At 48.2% G+C, this 16166-nt stretch overlaps 1 protein-coding gene across 1 annotated transcript in view; it reads left to right on the plus strand.

Annotated features, from left to right (window-relative positions):
* LOC135385330 (sodium-coupled monocarboxylate transporter 2-like) overlaps positions 1 to 16166 on the plus strand; it is a 63148-nt gene that overhangs the window by 23812 nt on the left and 23170 nt on the right. The window contains exon 2 of the mRNA XM_064614586.1: positions 10081 to 10272. Within this exon, the coding sequence (XP_064470656.1) occupies positions 10081 to 10272 (192 nt within the window). The remainder of the gene's footprint in view (positions 1 to 10080; positions 10273 to 16166) is intronic.

Consider the following 16166-nt stretch of genomic DNA (forward strand, 5'->3'; position numbering starts at 1 on the left):
GTCCCGTACGTGACGCCCTCTAAGCGTCAAAGAACACCCCAGAATGAAGGGTGTTCTTGTACGCCCTCCCTGAGGAAGTGCTAGTACACCTCTGTTTATTGGAGGGTGTTCTTGTACACTCTTCTTGAGGGAATGATAGTAGGGTAAAGCGGGTAGAGATGCCGCATGGGTAGAGACGCCTTTTTTCCTCTAATTTCAAAACTCTTGCATGGATGGCGCTACGACCTCAGGATAGTGAGCCTCGCTGGTGCGTCCACATTTCGGTGTGAAAGGCTTAGCGCCAGTCTTGTATTTCTGCACGTACGAACGTCGGAAAGTTTTTGGATCTTCCCGAAGACGCCCAGTATTTTTCAGGTACTCACTTCTCCTCGACCTAGCGCAACTAAACAACCCTTGTTTTGATGGAAATTTTTTCTCTGAGGTACTGGGGATACACATGAATAGCGATGGATCTTTGAAGAAAAAAAAAACTAATTGTAGAGGGGGAGGACTCATGCGGCATCTCTACCGCGGAAACGGGAGAGATGGCCGCTTTTTTTGGAGGGAGAGATGCCCTGCGCCTAAAATGGGGCTAGCAGAGCTAGAAACGTTCCGCTGAGTTGCTGTTTCTTCTCCTGTGACAGGGAATGGGTTCGAAGTACAAGAGGAAGGATTCAGGCCGACTTCGGGAGACCTGGGGCGAGGCGTCTCTTAGAGACGCCTACAAGTACAAGACGTTCGAGTACAAGACGTTAAAAACGGGGAAGTCTCCATCCGTGCAGCTGCTGCAAATTACGGCATTCTGGAGAGGACTCTGCCGCGAAGAATAGAGAGCGGTAACCTAAAGAAAGGGGCTCTAGGACCTTACTAGGTTCTGGGGCAGGAAAATGATGGGAGACTGGTGGCACACATAAGACGCTTACAGTCGGCTGACTATCCTCCGTGTGCCCTTCAAAAAATGAATAAAGCACCCGAAAGGGAAAAGGAACTACGTCAGAAGGTGCTTCCCACGAAACAGACACGAAAGGCCAGCTCGAAGAAGTAAACATTACCGAGAAAGGTAAAGTCAACGGCGATGGATCCCTCGGAGGACGACAGCAATAAATGCCTCGAGTGTTGCGAGAACTACTTTCTTACAACATCAAAATCGGACTGGATAAAGTGCACACAGTGTCAGAGCTGGCTTCATGAGGACTGCACATTGTACGGGAAGCTATGCAATGAGTGTGGGAGGCAAGCACGACGGGAAAAGCCGTGAAAAAGAAGGTATTTTGTACGCGGCCATCTCTCCCTGCCAACTCGGTAGAGATGGCGCACCACGGGTGGTTGTAATAAAAGTTAACTGCTTCAGTTTCTAATCCACAATTTCGCTTCATAATTTGCACAGTTATAGCGGAGGGATGCTGGGTTATGACTATGTGTTCATTTTGCGTGTGTTGCAATGCGTCGTTGTTTTACTAAGCGAAACGTCAAAGTGTGCGGCGTCTCTACGGGCTTTACCCTACACCCCGTCTTACTGAAGGGTGTTCTTGTACACCCTCCCCGAGGAAGTGCTAGTACACCCCTTTTACGGAAGGGTATTGTACAGATCCCAACCCTCCGCAGGAAATGGTGGTTCATTGCACACCTCAAACTTACCTACTGCCTTTATTATTACCTATTAGTAGGTATTACCTATTACCTACTATTCTACACTGTGTAAATGAAACAGCACACCTGAAATTCCACACTTCAAACTTACATACTACCTTTATTATTACCTAATAGTAGGTATTACCTGTTACCTACTATTCTACACTGTGTAAATGAAACAGCACTTCATGCAAGTGAGTGTTTTCTGATTTATGCGAACCACACAACAAGAAGTCACAACTAATGCAATGCTCATCGCAAAAAGTTTATTGCATATATTTCTATATTTCATGAGTGAAGGGTTGGAATATAGGAAACTTTTACCACGGGACCGTGTTTTTACGAAACAAAGAAACAAAGTCTAAGATGTTATTTAATGTAAATGCATGGTTTGTGAGCAAATTATCGATTTGGAGTACGACAATGGTGATTTCAGTGCCTATTGTTTCAGGTTAGTTTACTACGAGGAAGCTAATTATAAAAGCTTACCGTGAAATATTGTTGTGGTCACCTGTAGAGCCTAATGTTGCATTTTGATGATGGTAAATTTCTAAACCACTCTACCGTCGCAGTGCAGAGCTACAATGCAATATGTGCAAAGTCCATGGGCAAAATCATCATCATCATCATTATCATCATCATCATCATCAACTCTGTTCATCTCTGTTCATCATCCATCATCTGTTCAGTGTGTAAGCGTACTGGGGTAGCCAGTTCGACTTCGTCGTAACTCACATTCCCATTTTTTTCTTTATCACATCACCGTCACCATGTGCAAAATATTAAAATGGCAGCTTTCCAGGTGGCGATAGCTACTCTATTGCCTCTGCTTTTACCAAAACCAGAAGAATAAGTTTATTATACAAAATAATAACAAATAACATAACAATTATCAATCAAGATGCTATTGAATGTGTGCTCTTTGATGCGGATGCAGCTCGTGAGCAACGCCTCATCTGCTGTTATCAACGCTGCCACTTTGATTTTTCTGCCATAAGACTTTGTACGGTCTGCATTGTAACCCTGCATCGCGATGCTCGACTGGTTTCAAAATTAACGCAATCAAATATAGCATAGGATTTACACAGTTGCACACAAATTCTCCATCTGCATCAAATAATTGGTGGGTATAGCATACCGATAAGGGCCAAGCGTTATATATAGCTACGTCGTATGTGAGTGGCCTTTAAGTGCAATTACAAACAGTAGAGGAATACAAGTTAGCGGCGTACGCTACACGCCCATGATCCTCTCTAACATGGTAAGCCTATTTTAAGGGGGATGCATACTGAATGCTGAATGCCCAATACAGGGAAATTAACAAGGAAACTGCAGAGGTCACGTCTGGACAAAATGCTCAATGTATGGTCCCTGTGCTGTTACACTGACGCTTTGGCTTGTGTGAGGGTCTTCTCCAGTGTATACTGCTGTTGGATATATGTTTGTGCTTGGCCTGAATCCTGTAATAAGAAAGAACGAGACTTCTGGCAGCTTGTATCTGCACGTAGAAAACTATATCACAGGGAAATTAGTTTGCCTTCCGACACGTTCTTCTACAGCCAATGAGGGTACGTTTCAAGGTTTTTGAGGGTACTTTTTTTTACAATCTTCGACATGCCAATGCGGGGTACTTTTGTAGCACACCACACTTTTGTTACGTCACTGGGAAACAATGAAAAAAAAGGAGGAGGAAGGAAATAGAAAACCTGACGAGAATGTAGAGGCCACAGTAGCAAGCAGTATGTGCTACAATTTAAATTAAAGTAGCACAGAAGTCATTTTTAACATCCTGTTTTCTTCATATAAAACTGTTAAGTAGGGCAGTAAGATGCCCCATTAGAAGTAATTCACACCACAGAGTCATAATTATCGCAATTAATTGAATTTAAAGTACGACGCAAAAACCGACCATGCGCCACGGTGGTGGAAAGCAGTACCAGCCTGTGATCTGCCTGGGACCTCGCGCTGACGTTACAGGGTCCACGCTCGCTGATTGGTCCAGAGAAATGTTGTCTGCTACTCAGCTGTCGTCTGCTACTCGGCTGTTCAGGGTTCTGAAAAAGTATTGCTCCTGGCTCGGTCACGATTCGGCCGCTCCTTCTATCCCTAATTCTCCGGGAGAATTGGTAAAACTGGTTAACAGCGGCGAAGCGACAGGGCGCTGACTCCCACTGACCGGCGAACCAGAATGAGTTCCCCTTGTAATGTCATAGGTGACGTGGCATTATACCTTCTCCTCCTCGTTATACCCGGAGTGGCGAGGTAAGGGTGAACGCGCGGAGCCATGTTTATGCGAGTTATTATTATTTTTTTTTTCTGGGAAACAAATTCCACACGTCAAAACGTTTCGCGCTATCCGGTAAAATGACACACACACTTTCATCAGACATCTTAACCTGAAATTTTTTTTTGATGACCTTCTGTACTCCTTTAAGGAGCTGCCTACACTGCAATACAAGCTCACTTGGAACCTTCTTTTTGTCTAAAACTTTCAACCAGTAACGTGGGCTCTTTAATTTTTCTTATACTGAAGTTGCTGGTCGTCTCACATTACCAGTAACTTCCCTCGCCATTATTTACTTATCGAGAAACACCCACCCAAAGCAACCCTGATCTTTCACCCTGTCTTTCAACCCTGTCTTTCACGCCTGATGCCAGAAGACGTTATGCGACTAATAGCGCTGCACTCGGTAATAGCCGCAGTGTGCAACTACACAGGCTGCACCTTTACCCGTGCCCAAGCACAACTTTCCAATCCGTTTTTCCAATCCGTGGAGTGAAAATGTGTTGAAGTATTTGTTGTGCGTTACACTCCGTAGAGGAACAAAAACCCGAGTCGAGCTGCTGCTATAAGAGAGAGTTGTTTATTGTACGAGTACCAAGTGCGGACTGCCCTTACACAGAGCCCGCCAGGAAAGATAAACAAGGTTGGTAATATGAGAAGCGAAAGCCTTGAACTCGCCGTGCGAAGACGCGGTGGGAAGATGAGTCAACGGCTGGGCTCGAATGCCAGATACCTCACAGTATTTACTCTTTGAGGGACGTTTCGTAATATAGCTAGTATTGAAACAAAATGCGACAAACAAAGTACAGAAATAACGACGGGTGTTGGACAGAACTGTTCTGAAACATCATCAATTCATTCTGATCTGAATAGCTGTAATGGGACCGAAATTGGGAAAATGTGTAGAAGCGGAAACGCTTGGGACGCAAATGCGCAAGAGCACCGCACACACTGCTTTCTGGTCGACACTGACGAAATGCTACTTCACGATGACACACACACACATACATTGGATGGTGATGGGGTGTGCGATTCACCGCCGCCGAGACGGTACACGGCCCTATTTCGCGTTGGGAGAGGATGAAGGGATGATGATGGGGGCTTTCAAAGAGCCGTCGCCACACCGGTGGAGCACAAGCACTCCACCAGAAGACGAAGGCCCCGCGTCTGGTTGGCAGCGTTCGAGCACGGACGGAGGATCTTCGCTAGGTTGAACGGCCGCTTGTCAATGCGTCGCATAGAGACTTCCATTCGTGCACGCTCGTGGTGGTATTGCCCAGAAGCCAGGATGACGTGGCTGAGGTCGCCGTGTACTCCACAAGTGGGGCAGAGGGAAGACGAGGCGGAGCCGAGACGGTGTTGAAAGGCAGGTGTAAAGGCAACGTTGAGCCTCATGCGGTGGAAGAGAGCAGTTAAAGGGTGCGGTATAGTCGCGGAGGAAGGACGAGAGAAAGCGTGGGGTCCACATCAGAGAGGAGGGAGTGAGCTATGTCATGTTCCCACTGAGCCTGCATCTTGGGACCGATGAGTGTTGAGAGGAGGTGTCTTCGGTCGCCCGACGACATCATTATCGGGGTAAAGGCTGCGTGCTGATGGGCGCTCAATGCGGCTCTGTCTGCTTTTTCGTTGCCGCTGGTACCGACATGTCCGCGGACCCACTGCAATACTACAGTGTGCCCTGCAATGGTCGCCTTCTTATAAGCTTGCAAGATGTCAAAGACAACAGGACCGAGGGATCCACGTATCGCCAAGTTGGCCATACACTGGAGCGCGGGTGTTGAGTCTGTAAAGACGACCCAGGACTGAGCTGGACTGGCTGATATTTTTTGCATAGCAAATAGAATGGCGGAAAGCTCGGCACACGTAGACGATGTTCTGTGAGAAAGACGGTGACCACAGGAGGCTGACTGAGATGGAATCACAAATGCCGAGGACGATCCACCCCGAGTAGACGACCCGTCAGTGAAAACTGACGTTGACGCCGTATAGTTGTCGTTCATCATGCCCAGGGTAAGCTGCTTGGCGACACACGGGGCTGTATCCCTTTTCCTTCCATACAGGCCAGGAACAGTTAGGCGGGTTACTGGGCTTGACAGAGACCATGGAGGGGCATTGGGAGCTGTCTTCACTACGAAACGCGGGACGCTAGGCTTCAGCTGAGTCATCACCGAGCGGACCTTGCAGTGCTTGCGCCTCAAGATCTTCGATACGAGCGGTTGCCGCCGATAATGGGATAAAAGGCGGAGGAAAAATCGGCAGGTCTCACCGTAGCGAAGAACATCCAGCGGGGTGTCCCTCGCTTCAGCAATAACTGCTCGGATCTCTGCTGCTCGGGGGACGCCGAGGCACACACGAAGGCTTCGCGCCAGGAGGCACTGCAGCTTATGATCTGAAGATGCCGGCAGGCCATTAAGCACCGGCAAACTATACGCGAGGGACCCTCGAGCCAAAGCCCTGTGGACGGCCAACAGAGAGCTCGTGGTTACTGCCCCATCTCATGCCTGTCAAGCGACGGATCACTGCAATCCAACGGTGGATCTTGATCTCCAAGCTTGCAATATGCTTCCGCCAAGAGAGCCTAGCATCAACAGTGAGACCGAGGAACCTATGGTGAGACACGTGCTTCAACGGTATGCCAGCAACGGAAAGCTGGAAGGGCCTCTTGTTCAGCCTTGTAAAAGGGAGTACGTATTACTGTCTTTTCCGTCGATATGTCTAAGATCGCCAGTGACAGGTACTGCTGGATAGCATCGAGAGCGAGTTGGAGGCGTCGCTGGAGGGCAGGACGGGATTTACCGCTGGTCCAGATACAAATGTCATCAGCATAGATGGAGATAGCCACTTTCCTGCCGACGCAACCTCGAAGGCCAGCCACGACAATGTTAAATAAGATGGGGCTCAGAACACTCCCCTGGGGCACCCCATGGGTCAACTCGACAAAGATGAACAGTTAATGTAAATACTACATTATGACACATGAAGTGTAGTGCCTGCACAATGAGGCTGTCGGTTACAAGATCGACAAAAACGCGATTGCCTTAGAGACTCGAAGACATCGTCATGTTTGCGTTCTCCACGGACGACTATTTTCTTTCTGGCCATTCGGGTGTCACAAGGCAGACGACCTCCACTATGGCGATATGGTCAGTATCTGGAAACAAATAACATTGCTCATGGATTCTGTTGAACGCTAACACAGGCACCTTATCTGTGCTTTGCCGCGGCTAGTATGAATTCGAAAACTGTCAACCCCTGATGCTGCCACACAAACTTTCCTTAACTGAAGCACGCGTGACCTGCAACGCTCACGATAAGCTTACTACGTGTTTGATCACGCAATCTGAAAATTAACTTTCAAACTTTCCTGGCGTTAACAAGGATAGTGAAGGTTCAACGCTGGACAATCGGAAGCTGTTAGCCATATCCGCACTCAAATGTCACGCGCGTCCGAAACTGGACGATTGCCTTTTGCCAGGTACTCCGCATGTTCCGCGCATGCCCACGTACGGCGCGCTCATGTAGTTGGTAGGATATTCACCCCAAAACCCATCCAAAGAAAAAAAAGAAAAGAAAAAACGTTCTACAGCGGTGTTCTGTGACACCACCGGGAGTACAGAGCAAGCGCGGGGTGTAAGTGGTGCCCTTTACACCCAGAAAACACCTTTTTTTCTTAGAGTGTGCGACGCCTCGTCAGAGCCATGGCTTCACGCCAATGAACAACAGACATGATTCTTCCATCTATGCTGAGCTGAGTTGATCCAACGCTCGCTTTTCGCATGCCACAAAACACCTCTCGTCAAGATGCTGCGTTAATTCATCGAATGCGACTCGATGTGGCTTTTACAGCTCAGTGGCGTTACCGCTTGAGACAAGTTGACTCTCCCAGAAGCTGTCACTGCGGTGCTCTAGAAGATCTGGAGCACATTCTTCTTCATTGCCCACACTACCAACCTTCCCGAATAGCACTCTCCGGGTCAGCTGGACTCTCGCCCCTTCTCCCCGTCAAAATTGCTTGGTCCCTGGCCGGATCCAGCCCACCAACGCGCGGCGCTCAAAGTTTTTTTCACCTTTGTGGACACAATCGGACTTCGATCCTCATTATGAAGAGGCTCATTATATCATTCCCCATATCACCACCAGCAATGGGGTAGAGTATTACCTCTGGTGATGAACCCCACCCCCCACCCCATTCACCATCACAAAATGAGGTTGTTGTTGATGTTGAATGATGGGCTACGATGTGGTGTTGAATGTGATATTAATGGTGGGTAACGATGTGATGTTATGCTGAGCGTGATGTTGAATTATGGGTTACAATGTGATGTTGGACCCTCCAATGAGTTGGAGGCTTATGACGGTGAAGGGCTCGTCAGGCTTTGAAGCGTTGTATGGCTTCTAATGAGTCGAAGGCATACAAGGGCGAAGAGCCCATGATACACTACCATCATACAAACGGTGTCACCCGTTTTAAAGGGCCCTGCTGCCGCCCTTTCCGAATTTTGCGATCGCTTCTGTGAAAATCCCAGTAGGAGGGCACAGCATAAGCCGTCGCACAGCACCACGCAAGCATAAGCACAGCACCACGATGCAAATGGTTTCGCTCGTCTTAAAGGGCTCTGCTGCCGCCGTTTCCGAATTTTGCTGTCGCCTCTGTTACAGTCTTAGTAGAAGGGTGAGAAATTGATGTTCTGAGGCTGGAACACATAGAAAGGACAAATACATACAAAGTGCCTAAGAAATTAATGATGAAAGATGGAAGTCACTGAAAAGGTTAGCCAGGCTGTAGGACTCGAACCCATATCTTCTGGATTACCGGTCCAGGCTCTGCCAATTGAGCTAAGCTAACACACCTCCACAGCGACTTCCGAGGGCGCATCATCTGAAGGGACAAACCAACCACTCTCTCACTCATCCCCCTTTCACTCTTGCATTTTCCTCACTCATACACACATTCACACGACGGGATCGACGCAAGCGGCATCTGTTGAACATGAGAAAATGATGTTCTGAGGCTGGAACACATAGAAAGGACAAATACATGTCGACACGTGGGCGGTGACATGTCGACGGTGACATGTCGGCGGTGAGGTTCCCATTGCTCGCGTCGGCTCACCGGAAAAACGGTGACGGTGGTCGGTTTTCCGTCGAGAATTCGTCGTATGCGGTTACCGCTTGTCGTCGAGAAATCGGTGAAGTTCCCAGTGCTCGGTCGGCTCACTGGAAAACCGGCCACAGTCACCGTTTTTTCGGTGAGCCGACGCGAGCAATGGGAACGTCACCGATTTCTCGACGACAGCTGTGGACAGAAAAATCCGTCGAAGAGTGGAAGCGGCCGCTCGACGGCAGCCAATAGGACCACTCCACGCGCTACCGTTCCACGAGTGAATGTGGCGGGCATTTCGGATGCCCGTATGACCAACCTAGGAACTCAGAAGTATGATGCCGTCTGCCGGCTGCTATCTGAGGGCGCTTTTGTAGCGCTTGCTTTGCGAATATGCTTTGGCCGCAAGAACGTCTTCTGTGTGCCACTATAATTTTTCTATGTGTAGCAAAATATTTATCACTTAAGTTCAGGCAAATATTTAACACGGACTAATGAAACGCCCGCTAGGGCGCCACCGTCCACCGCAGTGCAGAGCCGTTTATAGAGGCTCTGCCGCAGTGGAATTCTGTGTATGCGGTACGCCCCGCCGTTTCTCCGTCGAGTTGTCGTGCCTGTGAGAAAGTTGCCCGGTTTCCCGTCGAGAAATCGTCGTATGCGGTTACCGCGTCACTCGAAGAGATCCGTACCGGCGATAGCTGAGTACCGTAAGCTGAGCTTCGATAGCGTCGTGCATGCGCCATGAGACCAACGCTGTACTGGTTATCGTATCGGAGATCCAGAAATGGTCTACTAAAATTCTTTATTAATAGTACATTGCTCCGCTGGGGGGTTAAAATTGACCCCTGAGGGAAAGTCGGTGGACTGCGTTTATTTTGGCACGTCCATATAGTAGTTTTCCCAAAGTCAACATCGACTCTTTTAGTACACTTTGCATAACTCATTCGACAACAATTGCGTGCGGTGAATGTCAAACGAACTTCCTTGCAAGTATACATTGAAACGGGACCGATCATGCCTGACCATGCTTCAATGTACCAACACAACACGCTGTATACACCTTTTTGCACTTCTTTCCTTGCAGGTGTTTCCCGTGACGCTGTCCATGATGGCCAGCTTCTTGTCCTCTATTGCGCTTATTGGAATCCCAGCTGAAAACTACGTGCATAGCTTTCAGTATATTGTATGCATCTCTGGTATCGTCATATCCATCATCTTAGCAGCACACGTCTTTCTTCCCGTCTTTTACGACATGGAAATGGTCAGCGTAAACCAGGTACGTGGAGAATATTCTGTCTACAGTTAAACCAGTAATTCGCCTCACCTATACTGGTGCTGTTAGCACCGACGAGGCTTCACCTTAGCGGGAAACAGCAACGTACATGCCTTCGTACGTGGTGAGTGTGGCTTGAGATGGCTGAGGGTTGCAGTGGAGTTGCTCGTCGCGCGTTATTTGCCCGTTTTGCAATCAGCAACTTTTCTTATACAACAAATACGGAAGCTAAAACTTCATTATGGGTTATTCTACATCAGGGGTGCCGAACTCATTCGTGTTCGCGGGCCGCATTAAGTCGTGGACGGACTACGCGGGCCGCATACCATGGCCTTGGGGTAGCCTGTTTCTGATACAGATGACACAACGCAGAACTTGAAACGACATAAAACGTGTTACTTAGCGTTGCTCAATCACGGGATCAGCAATCCTTTTTATTTGCTGTGTCATGAGAAAACTTGGCACCTCTTGTTTTTGTTGGAGGAAAATTTAATATAACGTGGTAATGCATACAAGTGTGAATAGGACAGTTAGTACAGCAAACAAACAGCAATACATACATAGAGCAATACATACAGAAAACTCCACAACTACAAAGAACACAAGTCAGTAAAGTCAGACTATATACAGTTCATTACACGCAACATCTCCGCAAGCGACATGCAACAGCAAGACAGCAGAATATTTACAACAAAACCTCTCACACAAAAGGAATAGAGAATGTACAGCAGCAAGGCATTGACCCAACAATGTGTAATAAAACCGCAACAGAACACGCAACAGCAAGCCTGAAAATATATGCAGCGACACCAACAAAAGGAAAGTACATAATGTACAACATTAAGGCATAAGCTAGCCCAAGTATGCGCAAAACCGCAACAGGAAGATCAGGTAATTACTACAAAATAAGGATTATAAACAGCATCTTATGAATTACAATATGTACAGTTAAGGAGGAGCGCCTTCCACGATGACACATCCATCAACGACACGAACGGAGGGATGCGAACACCACAGCCGCTCGAAGGTGGTCTTGCCCAACGCAAACAAGTCCCGCTGCAGGGTGTTGACGAGGTTAATGCGCAACCGACGCAGTAACAAGAATAACGGCGTGCCACGTCGTCGGTTCGCTACAGCCTGACAGCGTGCCGCCCACAGTATATCCGCACCGCAGGCTGTCACAAGAACACTGAGTCGATGACCTGACCACCGGCGATCGAAGCTCACAGGGCAGGCGACGTTGGTGTGCCGCCGAACAAGTCCCCAAAAAATCCTTGCGGTGCGGCAACCATAGAGCACATGGCTGTTAGTTTCTGTGCTACCACAGTATGGGCAACTACCCTGGGACACAATGTTCCAAGCAGAGAGGTGGTCACGCGTTGGCTGAACCTCCCATGCGAAGGACCATAGGGTATCATACAGATGTCCAGGAAGCCATGAACGCATTACCGAGGACCATGATATGGGCCTCGGCTGACGCACAGGCCTGCTCGCACCCGTTTCAAGTCCGTGTCGGATCGTTGCTTCAGCAAGTGCGCTAGGAGACGATGTCACAACGTGGGGGGGGGGGGAGGAATTTGCGACAGCTTTCGATGATACGCTCGAATAGCGGCATAGAACCGTAGTGGGGACGCGGCTGCAGGTGCCAGCGGATTATATGCACGTGGCGCAAGATCCGCCACCAGTGGACCCATCCAGTATACGAGCAGCACCTGAGCTGGTGTCGACTCGCCGTTGAGTATACGTGATGTGGTCTTCAATGCGATGCCTCTATTCATGAGTCCGACGTCGGGTAATGCTACTCCACCTTGAGACATAGGAAGGGAAAGAAGGACACGTGCTACAGGCCTTCGACGTTTTCGCCAAAAGAAGGAGATGATAGCACTGTGAACCCGCGCTACAATGTGGTGCGGCACAATTAGAACATGGCTCAGGTGCCACAGTCGCCCGCAGAACACACTGCGTACAAGGTATGCCCGCTCTCGGTAGGATAGCTCGTGCGGATCTGCTGCTTCACACTTTGAACAGAGTTTTTGCAGTGCTACTGTCCAGTTGCCCTGTGTGGGACCGTTTTTATCAAATAAAACACCTAGGATCTTGACAGTTGCGCTGTACAGCAACGTCGAGGGCCACATTAGTTTGGTCTTGCTGTAATTTAGCATTCCTCCTGATAACGAGGCATACTGGTCGTACACGCGGAAGGTCTGAACAACGGACTCGGCATCAGCAGGGAAAACCGTAATGTCGTCCGCGTATGCCGCCACTTTCCATGTCCCAGATGTTGGAAGGGGTAAACCTTGAATGGAGACGCTGGTGTCGATATTCCATAAAAGAGGATCTATTGCTAAGACGAACAAAATGGGCGACAGGGGACAACCCCGACGGACGCCTCTGCCTATTGGGAACTCCTGGGAGAAACGCTGTAGCAAGAAAAGACAGCTTCGATGATTACTATATGGTCTCCTGATGGTGTCGCATATCCACTCCGGGAAGCCGTACACTTGAAGTATAACGAAGAGGTAGTTGTGTTCAACCCGGTCAAACGCTTTGGCTTGATCCAATGACAATAGGCCTCCGCCCAGGTTAGAAGACATCACGTAGCGAAGAAGATCCCGTAGACCCGATAGCGTGTCATACATACTTCGACCAGGCACACTGCATGTCTGCGAAGGGTGGACAATTGTTGGGAGTACGCTCTGAACCCTTTGAGCCAGCGCTGACGTTAAGATTTTGTAGTCACAGTTCAAAAGGGTGATTGGGCGCCAATTTTCGGGATCAGCAGGATTCCCACTTTTCTTAGGTAGCACTACGATGTGTCCGAAGCCGAAAGAGTCCGGGAACGAACCTTCACTGATACACGCTTGCATGGCTTGAAAGAAAAATTCACGAAGAACAGGCCAGAACGCCACATAAAAATCAGCAGGGAGACCGTTCTTAGCTACTATTGCGTCAACACCGTTAAGGACTGCGTTGAAGTGTTCATCTGTTAATTGCGAGCGTAACTTTAACTTATTCACCTTCATCACAGAAAACACCTGCTCGCAGACGTATGTTGACACAGTTGCCCCCCAAAATAAATCCATGAATTTTTATTATTATTAGACGTACGTTGTACCGAACATGGACAGGCTTGTCCGCGACACGACAACACACGTATCTTCAGGTACTTTCGTCCAACGTAATAATAAGACGAAGCCGCACCAACTTCAGCGAACTTGTTTTTATAGGTGCGTCGCACAGTAGGTCAGTCAGTTCGATTTATTAGTCATCAATAACACTGTCGGCAACAGCAGAAAACGTCGAGCCAAAAAACTGCGTTTCGATGTCTCCTGCACTCGAAGAATCTTTGCTCGAATTCACTCGGGAGACCACCAAGCCTGCGACTGAACCGGTCCGTTTCTGATGGCATTGAGAGCACCAATATTACAAATCGGTCATGTAGGGTTTGCTCAGAATTTTTTTAGGAATGTTCTAGTACAGTGTTTCTCGACCGGGGTTCCGCTGAACCCAGGGGATCCGCGAGCCTTGTCTTGAGGTTCCGCGAACAGGATTCCGTTCAGCACCTGCCGCGAGTGATCAACCCACAACCAGGCCGCCTACCAAGGCTCGCTCTCGGACAGTCTTGACATTTCATCGTTGGCATTGGAATTGAAATCGAGATCGCAGCCGCGGCTGACAGTCATTGCAGACAGTAGAGCCAGGAGCTGTGGTCTTCATCGGTTGGCTCATCCCGCCACTCAACCCGAGTGTTTCTCTGCACCACGCTTTTGCTCTTCGCGTGTGTTTCGAAAGCATTGCAACCACTTCGAGAGTCAGAGCTGCTTCGGAGAAACTTCGGAGCGACTCTCCTGCCTAGCGGATTTGGGATTTATAAGCATCAGTGGTAACCCACTACGCGTTATCTGCGGGGAAGTATTGTGAAACAGTTGCATGAATCCAGCAAACCTAAAGCGACATCTTGCGACGCCGTCGCAATTATAATTGAATTGTAATTAATAATTATAATTATAATATAATATTTCTTGTAATGTATAATTCTTGTAATTAATACAAGAAATTGTAATGAAACATTTAAATAATCAGAATAGAAATTTGCTATTTGAACAGCATCGATTTCGCCTCACGCACTCTTTCACAATTGCCCACGTGTAGGTTCCTTGAGGTAGTGCTGGCACGACCATGGGATCCCTTGAATAACATATGTTGAGAACCACTGTTCTAGTAATATCAATTAAGTAAAAATCGGACGCAGGGACAGGTTTAGAGAGTCATCAACGGAGACGGCGAAAGTAACACAGAGACAGACAGGGAACGTCGAACTTCCAGCTTTTAAACAAAGGATTAAAGGTTGAATGTTCGACGTTCCCTGACCTTGTGTTACTTTTGTCGTCTTCGTTGTTGTCATGTGCAAAGCGGCCCCGCTCGTCTCTTAGTCATCGGCTGTTAAGGGTGGGTTACAGTCCAGCGGAGCGGGGCCTATCGACGCGCAGCGCACAGCCGCGCATCGCGAGCCACCGTCGGTGAGTTCATAGTTCAACGACACTCGGCGAAGCGCGGCGTGGCAGCAACGCGCGTTACGTCCGCCGACATCGGGGGAGTAGAGCAATGTTCTACATCTTGCGGTGGCCAGCGAGCTGTGTACGGCGCGGGCTCCGGTGGACTCGCATTTCCAAACATGGCGTCGTCCATTGAGCCTTTGATCGAAGCTGTTAAGGAACATCCGTGCCTATATAATACACGACGGATGGATTATAGAGATAAGCAAAAGAACGAGAACATCTGGGAAGACGTGCCACTTGTGTTCGGTTTGTCTAGAGCCATACGTGCACTGCACCAAGGCAATCAAAAGTGGGCTGACGCTTCAGAGACAAGACCTTGAGCTTAATTCCACGTGTGTGGGGGGGGGGGGATTTATTGGCAGAAAAAAAATTAAAAAAAGAAGGGGGAAAGGTCAGCCATGCAGCACGCCGGCTTGTGGGTTTAAGCAGCAGCTCCAAAGCTCCAAAGTTGGTGCCATTCAGTGGAATCTGCACAGACTTGCACCTACCAAAATCAGCAATAGTTATCAGTGAAAAGTGGATAAGAGGTTCCAGGTGCCACTAATGATCATGAATTGAAGAAGGGGGACATTTCTGGCAACACAGCTGTGTTCTTTTCCATTTTTGTTTTCCTTATATTCTGTAACTCGGACACCTCCCTATGTAGGACACATTTCGGCTGCACCGCAGGTGTCCAAGATAGGGAGGCTTCACTGTATATATATGACTTCTTTCGAGATGAAATCAATTGCAATATAGCATATACTAAAGGGCACTCCTTAGGAGGGCACCAGCAAACTCCTAAGGCAATGTACTAATTAACTTTCGATAATTAACTTTTTAAGTATAAAAGCTACAAGGTCGTCCCAATGAGAACATCTGGTCCCTTCGGTCACCTGATACCGTTGCCGTTTTCAGAACAAAAATCCGTCAGATAGATCGTCCGCAAAAAATCTGTGAAGGAACGCCTTTTTTTTCTTTATTTTGTTCGTGGCGCATCTTCGGAGACGCGTCTCTCCTTCACCCCCAATGAGAGAGGGTGTAAGAGCACACTGTTGCCTCTTACGTTCTGGAAAAAGAGTAAAAGAAAACAGAAAAATGCAACCCAAGATAAGGGCACTTCGGATAGCGTCACTCGATACATTTCTTTTCGTTTTGTATCCGGAAGTTAAAGCTCATCTTCGACGAATGAGGCGGCACTGTGCTCCTTTACCCTCTCACATTGGGGGTGAAGGTAAAACGCGTCTCCGAAGATGCGTAATGAACAAAATAAAGAAGAAAAAGGGGCTCCTTTACGAATTTTTGCGGACGATCTATCGAACAGATTTTTGCTCTGAAAACGGCAACGGTATCAGGTGA

Source organism: Ornithodoros turicata, chromosome 2 (assembly GCF_037126465.1).
Source record: "Ornithodoros turicata isolate Travis chromosome 2, ASM3712646v1, whole genome shotgun sequence".
In the NCBI taxonomy this organism is placed as follows: domain Eukaryota; kingdom Metazoa; phylum Arthropoda; class Arachnida; order Ixodida; family Argasidae; genus Ornithodoros; species Ornithodoros turicata.